At 51.1% G+C, this 11,633-nt stretch overlaps 6 protein-coding genes across 6 annotated transcripts, besides 5 other annotated features; 5 read left to right on the forward strand and 1 right to left on the reverse strand.

Annotated features, from left to right (window-relative positions):
• Nucleotides 1-256: 256 nt before the first annotated feature.
• Nucleotides 257-1,717, forward strand: Tco025E_07502 (uncharacterized protein; the record flags this gene model as incomplete). Its single annotated transcript, XM_029374367.1, has 1 exon — nt 257-1,717. One exon carries the CDS (start codon nt 257-259, stop codon nt 1,715-1,717), a length of 1,461 nt encoding a protein of 486 aa, XP_029225506.1.
• Nucleotides 1,718-2,221: 504 nt separating this feature from the next.
• Nucleotides 2,222-2,302: a microsatellite.
• Nucleotides 2,303-2,319: 17 nt separating this feature from the next.
• On the forward strand, nt 2,320-4,515 carry Tco025E_07503 (putative minichromosome maintenance (MCM) complex subunit; the record flags this gene model as incomplete). The annotated part of the gene is made up of 1 exon (XM_029374368.1): nt 2,320-4,515. The coding sequence occupies one exon, from the start codon at nt 2,320-2,322 to the stop codon at nt 4,513-4,515; it is 2,196 nt and encodes a 731-aa protein (XP_029225507.1).
• Nucleotides 4,516-4,810: 295 nt separating this feature from the next.
• Tco025E_07504 (nucleoside diphosphate kinase) lies at nt 4,811-5,272 on the forward strand (the record flags this gene model as incomplete). The annotated part of the gene is made up of 1 exon (XM_029374369.1): nt 4,811-5,272. One exon carries the CDS (start codon nt 4,811-4,813, stop codon nt 5,270-5,272), a length of 462 nt encoding a protein of 153 aa, XP_029225508.1.
• A 464-nt stretch (nt 5,273-5,736) lies between these two features.
• Nucleotides 5,737-5,759: a microsatellite.
• A 145-nt stretch (nt 5,760-5,904) lies between these two features.
• Nucleotides 5,905-5,925: a microsatellite.
• Nucleotides 5,926-5,972: 47 nt separating this feature from the next.
• Tco025E_07505 (uncharacterized protein) lies at nt 5,973-7,793 on the forward strand (the record flags this gene model as incomplete). Its single annotated transcript, XM_029374370.1, has 1 exon — nt 5,973-7,793. The coding sequence occupies one exon, from the start codon at nt 5,973-5,975 to the stop codon at nt 7,791-7,793; it is 1,821 nt and encodes a 606-aa protein (XP_029225509.1).
• A 440-nt stretch (nt 7,794-8,233) lies between these two features.
• Nucleotides 8,234-8,252: a microsatellite.
• Nucleotides 8,253-8,282: a microsatellite.
• Nucleotides 8,283-8,348: 66 nt separating this feature from the next.
• Tco025E_07506 (tubulin---tyrosine ligase) lies at nt 8,349-9,899 on the forward strand (the record flags this gene model as incomplete). Its single annotated transcript, XM_029374371.1, has 1 exon — nt 8,349-9,899. The coding sequence occupies one exon, from the start codon at nt 8,349-8,351 to the stop codon at nt 9,897-9,899; it is 1,551 nt and encodes a 516-aa protein (XP_029225510.1).
• A 1,049-nt stretch (nt 9,900-10,948) lies between these two features.
• Tco025E_07507 (uncharacterized protein) lies at nt 10,949-11,341 on the reverse strand (the record flags this gene model as incomplete). Its single annotated transcript, XM_029374372.1, has 1 exon — nt 10,949-11,341. One exon carries the CDS (start codon nt 11,339-11,341, stop codon nt 10,949-10,951), a length of 393 nt encoding a protein of 130 aa, XP_029225511.1.
• Nucleotides 11,342-11,633: the final 292 nt, after the last annotated feature.

The raw sequence follows: 11,633 nt of genomic DNA on the forward strand, positions 1-11,633 counted from the left end.
CCGAATTGCCTGGTCGAGGAGAAAAGGTGAGTGGTTGTTTTTTTATTGTTATTATTCAAGAATACAATGGAAATCCGCTTTAGATAATTAGAAATATTTTAATATTTTTCCACACGTATGTGTAATATTTTATACGAGCGCTCCTTATATTATGAATATTTGTTAGTTAAAATCAAGACTCCCCTGTTCGTGAAGCCGCTTCCACACCATAAGGAAAGAAGAATAAGATAATTTGAAGGTAAACGATACGCCAAATATGAAGGAGAGACGCTTTAATTCTTCTAAACTGGGTAGGCGTGGCTCTTCCGTGGGTTCCCGGTTAGCTTCTGTGCATCTCCACAACAATAAAAAAACGATAGGGACGCCTGTGCTTGATACCCGCAGCCTGAGGGAACTAGCAAAAGACACGGAAACTCAATCACGACAATCTGGTACTTCACGCAGCCGCTGCTCATCCTCTGTGATGGAGTTGGAAGAAACGATTGCCGAGGTCATGGGAGTCCGAATGCAGTCCTTAAATGACTTGGGGGCTCGAATAGAAGAGCTCTCTTCCATAAATAGACAGGAGGAAGCGGCTTTTCGACAGCAGATGGCTGATGTACTTCAGCAATTGGAAACTGCGCGGGCCAATCAGTTAGGTACAGAGAAAGACTACGAGACACTGCTGAAAAAAGAACGTAAAGAGCGTCAAGCCGTAATGTCATTGATGCAACGCTTTAAAACTGAAGGCGCTGAGGTAATTAATACAATGAAGGAATCATTAAAAGAGGCTAGAGCTAAATGGAAAGCTGAAGTGGAACTGAATGCCCAATTAACCGCCCAGTTAAGGCAGTCCCAGAATAAAATTATGCCAAGAAACTCTCCGAATACAAATGATGCCGATATGCCCACAAGAAATTCTGGTGAAACTACCCTTTATACCAAGATTGATATATTGAGGCGGCTTCTTGAAGAGGAGGACAACATTGTAGTTGAATTACAGCAGCGCAATAAAACTCTTGAAAGGAAAGTGTATGTTCTTACTCAGCAACGCAATCGACTGTTGGACCTCGAGGCACAGCATTTAGAGACTGAGGAATTCAACACCGAGTACAACACCTTGCTAGGTACGGTTCGTGATTTTGAGACGATTGATAAGGAAACACCACTTGAAAGGAGGGTGTGTGTTTTAACGCGCTTCACAAAAATGCTTTTGCAGCGTTTACAGTCAGAGCAAAGACAAAGGCTTCGGGTTGAAGAACAAACTGTTCGGATGGCTTCAGAACATGATCAAATAGTGCGGGCTTTGGAGGCTCGTATCAAAAGTTTAGAGCTTCAAAGGAGTACTAGTGCTTCTTCATATCGACATAGTGTTCCATACATTAGTGATGAACTGACATGGGACAGTGGGTTAAAGAAGGACAGAATCGAAATTCTGCCTAGAAGTGAGGAGGTAGTTCCAACGGGAAATGCGTCGTTTGGTCAAGGGGCTTTGAACCCTTCCAGGGCGGATAATGAAACCAAATTGCCTCTTACTCCTTCAGTTGAGGTGAGTGGCGTCAAACCACATTCGGAAAAGTCGGTCCCGAATGACTCTACTGGGGATTCCATGCATGCAACATTAGAGGCCCAGTTAGCAGCGGTTACAAGTGATTTTCAGCAATCTGTCGCGGAATGGACCGCTTTTCCATCGAGTAAAGAAAAGTCGTTAAGAGAGGAGGATTTTTGCCCTGCGTGACCGTGCCATAATTTCATTTGTGACGGAAGCACCTCCTTCTCTGACATCCAGATCTTTCCACATGGCGGATCCACTGGCTACTTTGTTGCTTCTATTGGATTCTTCTTTCATAACAGGAATGCGGTGTTTAACCGTGCTTACTGACAGTCTAAAAAGGCTGAGGACCTTTACAGCTGTCATTCGTTATCGTTGTTTTTTTTTTTGGAGTTTCGGCTTCTGTGGTTTAATACCCCCTACGGCAACTATATATATATTGTTCTTGTTGAAGCGTTTTTGGAGTTATTAATGGTATTATTATTTGCTTCATGCCGGACGCATCGTACATACACATGTATGTGTATAAAAATGCATTGTACAAGTTTTATCATGCCCCAAAGCTTGTTTGAATTATTGCTGGTTGCTAGTTAAACCCACGAGCTGTTTCTTCTTAGTTGGACTCAGTCAGCGTTGCTGAAAAAAAAACTGAGTAAAAATAGATGACAGCGACGAGTTGAAAAAGAAGTGTTTTATTCGTTGTTTCCTTTTTATTTTTTTTCTTCTTGCTTTCAGCTCTCTCTCTCTCCTTTTTTTTTTTCTTTTTGTTTTGTAGAGGCATTCCCTCTATGACTGAACTGCCGTTGCAGGAGCAGGCCAAGAAAGGGAGCTTGGCTGCAGCAGCGACCACAAAATATCCGAATTATTTGGCAGACCGTGAGCTATGTAAGCGCTTTTTCGAGGAATTCCGAGATGCGTCTGGCAGCCTGAAGTACGTGGATATGTCGCAACGAATAGCTCGTAGAGAGTTAAAACTTTTTACCGTACATTTGGACGACATAGCATCTCACGGGCAATTGTATCTTGCTCAGCGGATACAAATGAATGTTATGGGCTATTCTGAAGAGCTGTGTCGCGTCATTGATGAACTTATCCCACAGACAGAGATGATAGAAGACATGGTTGATTATCTCCTACTCGAGGCGAAGGCCGTTGGTCAATCGCTCCCTTCTTTATTGACAAGAAGGTACGAACTAGTCTTTGTGCCATTGAGTGGCTACGCCGAACCGATACCACTGCGACACCTAAAGGGTAGCTTAATCGGCACGCTTGTGGTGTTGCGTGGTATCTGCATCGCGGCGACTGCGGTTCGGCCTAAGCTTTCGATGCTAGTGTCGGTGTGTGAGGTGTGTGCTGAGACAACCTTTCAACAGGTGGTTGGGGATCGTCTCACCCCGCTTATGGTGTGCCAATCGCAGCGTTGCAAACTAAATAACACTATAGGCCGTCTACTTCCTCAGTACAAGGCGAGTAAGTTTGCCAAGTACCAGGAACTTCGGCTTCAGGAACTTCCTCAGGATGTTCCTCGAGGTGCAATCCCACGCACTACACGCGTCGTCTGTGAAGGTGAACAGACAAGGGTTGCCGCCCCAGGACAGGTGGTTAAAATCACAGGAACATATTGTCCTGATCCCTCTACTGGGCAGGGTCATGAGGCATTTCGGGCTTCTACCATGGTAAAGACCCTATTTCGTGCTTTGCATATTGAACTTGAAAAGCGAACTTACCAGGAGGCGGCAGAGGATCTCAAATCTCAGGTGGAGAATGTGCGAAATTATCCAGATAAGGAGGCGATAATTGAGAAACTAACTAGGAGTGTGGCACCTGAAATTTGGGGAATGGAAGACGTGAAAAAAGCGCTGCTCTGTTTGCTGGTAGGCGGTAGCTCTATTGCTAATGGCATCCGTATTCGAAGTGACATCAACATCTGCTTAATGGGGGATCCTGGAGTGGCAAAAAGTCAGCTATTAAAGTGGATTGCCTCTGTAGCACCACGTTCCGTTTTTACAACAGGGAAAGGTAGTTCTGGTGTGGGGTTAACAGCTGCGGTGACAAGAGATAGCCATACAGGAGAGGTTATGCTGGAGGGCGGTGCGTTGGTTTTATCTGACAAGGGAATATGCTGCATTGATGAGTTTGACAAGATGGACGACGCCGATCGAACGGCATTGCATGAGGTTATGGAGCAGCAACTAGTCTCTATTGCGAAAGCTGGTATTATTACATCGTTAAACGCAAGAACATCTATTTTAGCAGCATCTAACCCGAAATATGGTCGTTGGCGTCGTAACCTCACCCCAAGCGAGAATGTCAATCTTCCACCTGCTTTACTTTCTCGTTTTGATATCTTGTGGCTGTTACTTGATGAATCAAACCGCGAACGAGACGCGGAGCTCTCTATGCACGTGACGCACGTTCATCTTCACGGGGTGGCCCCTGGGACAGTTACGGATAATGGCTTCGATGGTTCGTTATCGGAATACTTTGGCAAAGATTTTTTGCGAGCCTACATTGGTGAGGTGAAGCGAATTCATCCCTTTGTTGACAGCGCTGCGGCAAAAGCCATTAGTGATATTTATTGTGAAATGCGATCACAAAGTGTGCGTCACACGAACGTGGTCACAGCGCGTACACTGCTTAGTATTATTCGTCTCTCTCAGGCGTGTGCTCGTCTTCGGTTTTCAGAGCGTGTTCTTGAGGCGGACGTTCGAGAGGCTGGACGGCTACTGGACTGCAGTAAAATATCGTTGCAGGAGCGAGCTGACCCCAATGGGCGACGCGCTGTGACAACGTCGGATGCCGCAATCTTTTCGACGATTAAGGAGTTGGCTCGTTCTCGGACGACCATTGATCTGGCGGAGGTACGCCCAGCTCTCATGATTAAGGGGGTGGATGAGGCGCACCTGCAGCGGTGCCTGCATACTTACATGGAGGTCGGTGTTTGGGAGGTTAACGGAAACATTATTGAGTTTTCACAGGAGTGAATCAGGCATAGAGTGGGTTACATGCGGCGACGCATGGCGCGAAAAGGGGACGACGGTTGACTGTCAAGAGACACTACGCGCTATGGCACCTGTTCGCAAATAGCCACCTTTTTTTTTTTCTTATTCTGTTCTTGTGTGCCTTCTCCCCTCTTTGGGAGGTAGTTTGAAATCCTCCATGTCGTCTTGGCTTATTTTTTTCTTCTTCCTTTTTTTTTCGTGTGAATTTTTGCCTTCCCACTAGATTCCTGCTTGCGTCAGCTAACTCCTTTGTTAATCATCCAAACCGTATTTCATTATGGCCAGTGAGCGTACCTTCATTGCCGTGAAGCCGGACGGCGTGCAGCGCAACCTCGTGGGTGAGATCATTCAGCGCTTTGAGAAGAAGGGCTACAAGCTGGTTGGCCTGAAGATGCTGCAACCCTCAACGGAACAGGCGCAGCGGCACTACATTGACCTAGCCTCGAAGCCCTTTTACAAGGACCTCGTCGCGTACTTCTCCTCCGGCCCGATTGTTGGTATGGTGTGGGAGGGCAAAGGCGTGGTGAAGGGCGGCCGCACGCTGCTGGGCGCAACAAACCCCGCTGACTCGCTCCCTGGCACGATCCGCGGCGACTTCGCTGTTGACGTGGGCCGGAACGTGTGCCACGGCTCCGACGGCGTTGAGAGCGCCAAGCGCGAGATCGCATTTTGGTTCAAGCCGGAGGAGCTCGTGGGCTGGACCTCGCACTCCGTCAAGCAGATCTACGAGTCCGCCTAGGCTCTGCAGAGGCGAACTGGCAAGCAGCATTGCAGGAGGCGCTTAAAAGCGCGGGCAAACTGTGGCCCAAATATATAAAGCACCCACATGTTCCCCAAGCCGAATTACGATAGGCGGGGTAAAGGAAAGCCAAAAAAGGAAGAACAAAACGAAAAAAAAAGGAAAAAGGGCAATAATAATAAAATTTGAGCAATGAGAAAGTAGCAAATAAAATTTTTTTTTTTGAAGGGACGGATTCCGGTTTATACAGGCGGGGATGCAGGTTTTTGTTTTTCTTTTTCGTCTGAGCGACGGCCAATTTTTCTCGCTCTGAATTGGAGTGCAGACTTTGACGCTGTGGGCCGCTCCCGTGTTTCCTTGTGTTTGAAGGTTTTGCTGGAATGACATCGACCCCCTCCTTTTTGTTTCTTTTCTCTTTTCCTCCCCGCTCTTCTTCCGCACCACGCTCACGCGTAACGAATGTCAACAAAAAAACAAACAAACAAACTACGAGGCCCCTTAAGGGCGTCGACGGTTGTGGTCCTTGGCTCTGCCTTGCTCTCGCTTGCCGCTGGCGGAAACGGGAAGACAGTGAACGCAGAAGAAGAGAGAAGACGCCGGCTGAAACATTACGCCCTGTTTCACGCATCCCAACACACACACACACACATACAATACATATATCTATATCTATTACAGAGAAGAGAACATCGCGCCATAGATGCGGGGGCCTTTCTTGATTACGCGGCTTTTTCTGAAACGCAAGACACCGTCGACAGTGAACAGCGAGGTCAGTGTGCTCTCGTCTGTCACAAACGCCCCTTTTTCTCCATCATGTCAGGCCATACTGCGATCGGTGGCGAGGGCGCGACACTACGTGAAGAGGTACTGGGTGACGCTGCCACAGTCACGCCGCACCTGCAACGCGGTGGTGCTCCCTGGCGAGTCCCCGACGGTGTTGCACCTAAGCGTGGAAAAGGTTGTGCCCTTCACAGCACTGCCAAAGAAGACACAGAAGCGCATCATGGATGAGCACCCCCCGTTCTTCGGCTCTGGTGTTGGTATTCTTTCCACGCGCATGAAATGGAAGGCCGTTACGGCGGAGCGCCTCCTGCGGCTCCTCAACGAAGATGAAGAAGACCGTGCCTTGTACATTGACGTCGCCGTTGCGCCTGAGCTGGGTGTGAAGGTGGCGACGAAGGACACCATAGATATCCGGAAGCAAAGCTCAATTTCAGTGTACAGTGCGGAGCAACTGGATGACCCGTACAAGGGGGAGCCACAAAAAGGGGTGGCCTTGAATGCCGTGACAGGAAAAAGGCTTGGGCAGCCGGCGCACGATATCCTTCTTGCGGTTGGTATTATGCGTGGATACACCTCACCCATGTGGGTGGCAGAAAAGCAGCTCAAGCATCTGAACTTGGAGGTGCGCGGGAAATGCGAAGGGGAGGGTGTGCTAGCCCCTAATATGACGGGATTGATTATCTCCCTCTCCCAGCTTCCAAAAGACGCACAACAGATGTTGTTAAAGCAGCTGCGCGAGGCCCACCCCGACGCCTTTGGGTATGACCTGTACTTTCTTTACAATGTCAATGGATGGGAGGTGATGCGGTCACGCGTGCTCGTGAAGCACATGGCCGCCGTGAACGATCCTCAATACCCCTACCACTTTGTTAACCTTCGAGATTTTGGACTACAACATATAAACTTCGCCAGGGTTGCTCGTGAGTGGCAAAAGAAACTGAGGCCCTTGGGCCCGAAAATGATGGATGCGTCGACGACGCAAGACGACCAAGCCGATGTGGCAAGGAAAGAGGGGAGGGGGCTTGCCATTCAGGCTGTTCGCTTCCCAGGCGGAAATTCCCCAAAGCGTGGGCACGCAAGAGTATTTTTTGCGGAGGATGCCACGCTTCGCCGCTACTACAACGCCGTCTGCTTGTCAGAGCCCCACTTGGCCGTTCCCGCGGTGCGTTCCGTCGCTATTCTAAATGGCAAGCTTGTTGGTCGCCGCGATGAGGCCAAGCTGCGTTCCTTTGCCCTCAAGCACAAGCTTTCTAGCCCAATTTGGCTGACACCAGTGGGTGCCCGGCGCATGGGCGTCGGAATAGAGAAGAAGTACCGCAGCAAGTTTGTCGCGATTGGGGCGGGGGCCGTGGAGGATCAGGGCGACGCCGCCGCCGAGGAGTTTTACAACTTGGACGACTTTGCCGACCCTAATGAGATTCTCGCTATTTTCCCAAAGAAAAGTAAATCGGTGCACTTTTTGCTGGACTCTAAGTGGCGTCCTGTGTTGGGTAAACAGCGTCAAGACTACCTGGCCTCGCTGAGGCGCGCGACACCGCTCTGGGTCTCGGTGAACGAGTGCCTCATGTCTGGTTTCGAGCCCAAACCTGGCTCCCAGCCCCTCTCCTTCCCGGCGGCAAGGAAGTCAGGCGACTCTTCTGGGGGCGTAAAGCTGTACAACTCTCAGTTTACAACGGATCCAGTTCGCGTTATAGGATTAGCCACGGTCTACACAAGGCCCCAAGGTAACAGTCTGTGACATTCCTGTTTGTCTCCGGCTTTTGAACGCAAACACCTTTGCAGTGCATGCGCATTGATTTTCCCTACCTCCTCCTTCTTGTGAAGCTCGCATGATGAGTATAGAGGCAAGTTTTAGAGGAGAGGGGGAAAACGACTGTCGGCTTTTCTGTTTATGTGTTGAAAGGCGGGAGGCGGTGGGGTGTGGGGGTTGTACCGGTGACAAAATACACGCCTCTGCGCAAGAAAGACCAGGGACGACAGCACTGCAAAATAAGTTGCTCTCAAAGAAGGAGGATAAAAAAGGCGCTGCTTTTCCTGGTTTCTTTTCCTTTGCTTTCTTCTCATGCCAAAAGAAAGACGCACACACGCACACACAAGTAAACGACTCCTCCTTCAGCATTGAATAAGGCTTTGCTAAAGGGGAAGCATAAGTCAAAGGTTTCCTTTCAGCGTGCAACCCTCTCTCTCTCTCTCTCTCTGTGTGTGTGTGTGTGTGCGTGTGTGTGTGAAAGTGAAAGTGAGATAGAGAGCGAGCGTGTTTTAGTTTCTCTTTGATTGCGTGCTTTCCACGTGAATGGCGCGAACCCATGAGCTATCCTATAGTTCGGCGGCATCGGGGGCCCCATTTAGGGGCGGGGGTCTACCGCCAGCTGCGTCCATTTCCCCGCCGTGCGTTGTCAAGATGCGGCCATCGGGCGCTGCTGTGGGAAGCGAGGGCGAGCGGAGGAAAAAGGCTTATGCTCCTTCGACAACGTCTCCGTCCCCACGCAACACCTGCGCCACCCGCAGTTCTTCGCCTGGCGTGAGCGTTAGGCGACGTCCGCGTCTGCTTGCGGTGATGAAAAACATGGGTTCCTTCTATGCGGAGATGGCCGAACAGCTGGTGTCAACAGGCGAGTGGGAGAGCGTCCTAGTCACGCGTTCCTGCACGGGTAGTGAGCTGGTGGTCGCCTCCCACGGGCGTCCGCTGCGGCTTGAGCACGTCACGCTCCTCCTCGGCGAAAAGATTCCGGCAGAGAAGTTTGTTGCGTCGCGTCGCCTCCTGACCGAGCGAGACGATAAGCATCGTGGTGGGCGGCGTGCCAGAGACGTAGATGGCCCGAGAAATGTCGATGTGCTTTGTGTTGTAAATTGTGTGGAGAAGCTGCGCTGCATCACGCTCAAGGGGAGCATGGTGTCTACCCTGCTCGCGTACCACTCGGAGTCATGGGAGGAGTTGGGCGACTACTTGCCGGTGACGTTTCAAGTCATTCCCAGGAAGCCCAGGCTTGATGAACGCAGGATGTTGCTGGCGACACTGCGGAAGAGGTCTAGGCGTGACGCCCTGTGGATAGCGAAGAGCTCCTCCGGGTGCCATGGGGATGGCGTGGAAATATTTCGTAACGACGAAAAGAGTGTGATTAAAATGCTCAACTACATAGATGGCCAGAAGGAGTCGCATATGTGGGTGGTACAGTGCTACATTGATCGCCCGCTGCTTTACCACCGCCGCAAGTTTGACCTGCGCTTTTGGGTTCTCCTTTGCGCCGACCGGTACGAAATATACGTCTACAAGCAACTGGTGATGCGCATGAGCAGCGTCGAGTACAGCCCGCAGAGCGCCACCTCAAGGACCGCAGTGGGACGCCTGGCACACATTACGAATCATTGCGTACAGGCCCAGGGCAAAGTTTTCGAGGCCTTTGAGGAAGGCAATGAGTTGTGGGGTCAACACCTTGACGCCGTCGTTCGCTACAAGGGCAAAAGGTTGCTGAAGAAGGGAATTATGCACGACGGCGCCAATCCCCACCTGGAGCCCAGCTTAGTAAGCACTATACTTCCACAAATTTACCATATCGCCGTAGAAACCCTCCTGGCCGCTCGGAGATCCATTCCGACTGGGCGGTCGCCATACATGACGCCGTGCTTTCAGCTCTTTGGTTACGACTTTTTGCTTGACGAGTGGCTGCGAGCATGGCTGTTGGAGATAAACGGCGCCCCAGGCGTTGCAGACCGGTTGCTGCCGGCGCTAGTGGCAGACACCATTGAGATTGCGTTGACGCCGTTCTTCCCAAACACCACGAAGGCCGCAATCCAGCGAAGCGGGATCACCCAAGGTAATGGGTACGTGAAGGTTTACCCGTAGAGTTCTTTTTTTTTTGCTTTCTAACCCTGTCGCTTTTAACGCTATAGCTGGCTTCAGCATCTATTGCGTACTCCCTTATTCCTTTGTGTTTGTGGCGTACTTTACCCTCACTTCACCTTCCTTTCACAATGATCGACTCGGTGAGGCATTGATGAAGAAACAGATTGGGCACGATTGTGGAAAAAAGAAAAAACAAGCAACACGCTAGAGGGAAGGAGGTACGCGCGCGAAACGTAGCCCAGAAAATACAACGCAGAGCAGTAAATTAAAACCTTTTTTTTTTCAAAGAAAAATATTTCTGCTTCTGTGTTATTGCTTTTGGGTGCTCCTGGAGCGAAGGTGAGGGGGTTGTACAAACTTGTTTTGTTTCAGTGCCTACTGGGGTGGTGTCGTTTCCTTCTCTGTGTTTTTGCTGTTTTTTTTTTGCCCTCTTTTTTTGCTTCTGCGTGGACGCAGCATGATTCTGGTCCTCAGAAGTCAGTCAGGGTTTCACGTTGTTTGAGGCAGTTCTACTGCCGGAGGAGGGAATAGTCTTCCCTGACGGCGCACACGGAATTCCACCCACACGGGTACTCAGCACACTGCGGACAGGTGCACAGGCGGGAAGGAAACGGCATCGTACGCCTCCCCCTGGTAGAGCTGGCTGCGGTGGCCGAACTTCTCAAAAGCGAAATTGCTCTGTATAGCAGTGCTTGTGTGTGAGTGTGCAGGCGGTGCCGCTAACAAGCAAGTGTGGATCAGGAGCCGCACATGTTGCCACCTGCGACATTGCTGGTGCGCATTTTCTCTCTCGTGGACTTCCATGTGTGTCCCCCAGACGGGGGAGGGGAGAGGGGAGGGGGCGTTCGCCGGGTAGGGAGAGAGGCAGATGTGCCCCTTCCGCAGGGCGAAAGCGGAGATGCGGGGGAGAATGCGAGCGTTATGGAGAGAAATGGGCGTGTTTGAGGGCAGCAGGTGTCGTTTCTTACTTTTTTTTTTTTGCTCCTCCCTCACGCCCCAGCTTCTAACCGACCTCCTCTACGCGGAGGAGTCTCGTGGTTGCGACCCCCTCACGACTGTCGCTGCGTGGGTTCGGAACTAAACCGGGTGCCACGGCCGTATGGCTTTTGTGTGTTCGCTTCTTTGTGGGTGTTAGCAACGAACCGCATTCGAATTGGAGTGTTGGGTGTCTGGGGGACAAACTTTGACTTCCTTTGTTGTGCTGCTGCCTCGTTCTGGGAGGGGTGATGGGAAGGCCTCAGCGTGGGTGCGTATTCCGGCGAGTGGCACGACTCACGCACAGGCCCCCTTCCACGCGGCGTGCGCTGCTCTGGGGCGTGGGCGGCCCGCCCCGGGCTTTGTGCCTCCTCGCGCCAGCACGCACCAACCAGCCCCTTCCGCGTCGTGGCATACGCGCTGGCGGCCAAAGTGCGGTGCGAGAGGTGCGTGGCCCCAAGCAGCATCAGTACAGCGGCGGCAGCGCAGCATGCACCAATGGCGTCGTCAGCTGGCGATGCGGCGAGATTTACTGTAAACTCTGTCAATTCCTCCGCTCTCTCCCTCTACACTTCTTTCCCTTTCTGGGTTTCCTTTCTGGGTTTCCTTTCCTCTGCGGCTCTCTGCGGCTGATTGTAGGCCTGTTCGAAGGCCCTTCACTCACCTGCTATGAGTGGGCGTGGTTCAAAAACGGGCCGAGAAGCCCTGGATTACTCTTTGGCACGTCGAGATGGGCTACACATGGCTTTGCGCCTCCTT

This window comes from Trypanosoma conorhini (assembly GCF_003719485.1).
Source record: "Trypanosoma conorhini strain 025E chromosome Unknown Tco_14.4_contig_00585, whole genome shotgun sequence".
In the NCBI taxonomy this organism is placed as follows: Eukaryota; Euglenozoa; class Kinetoplastea; order Trypanosomatida; family Trypanosomatidae; genus Trypanosoma; species Trypanosoma conorhini.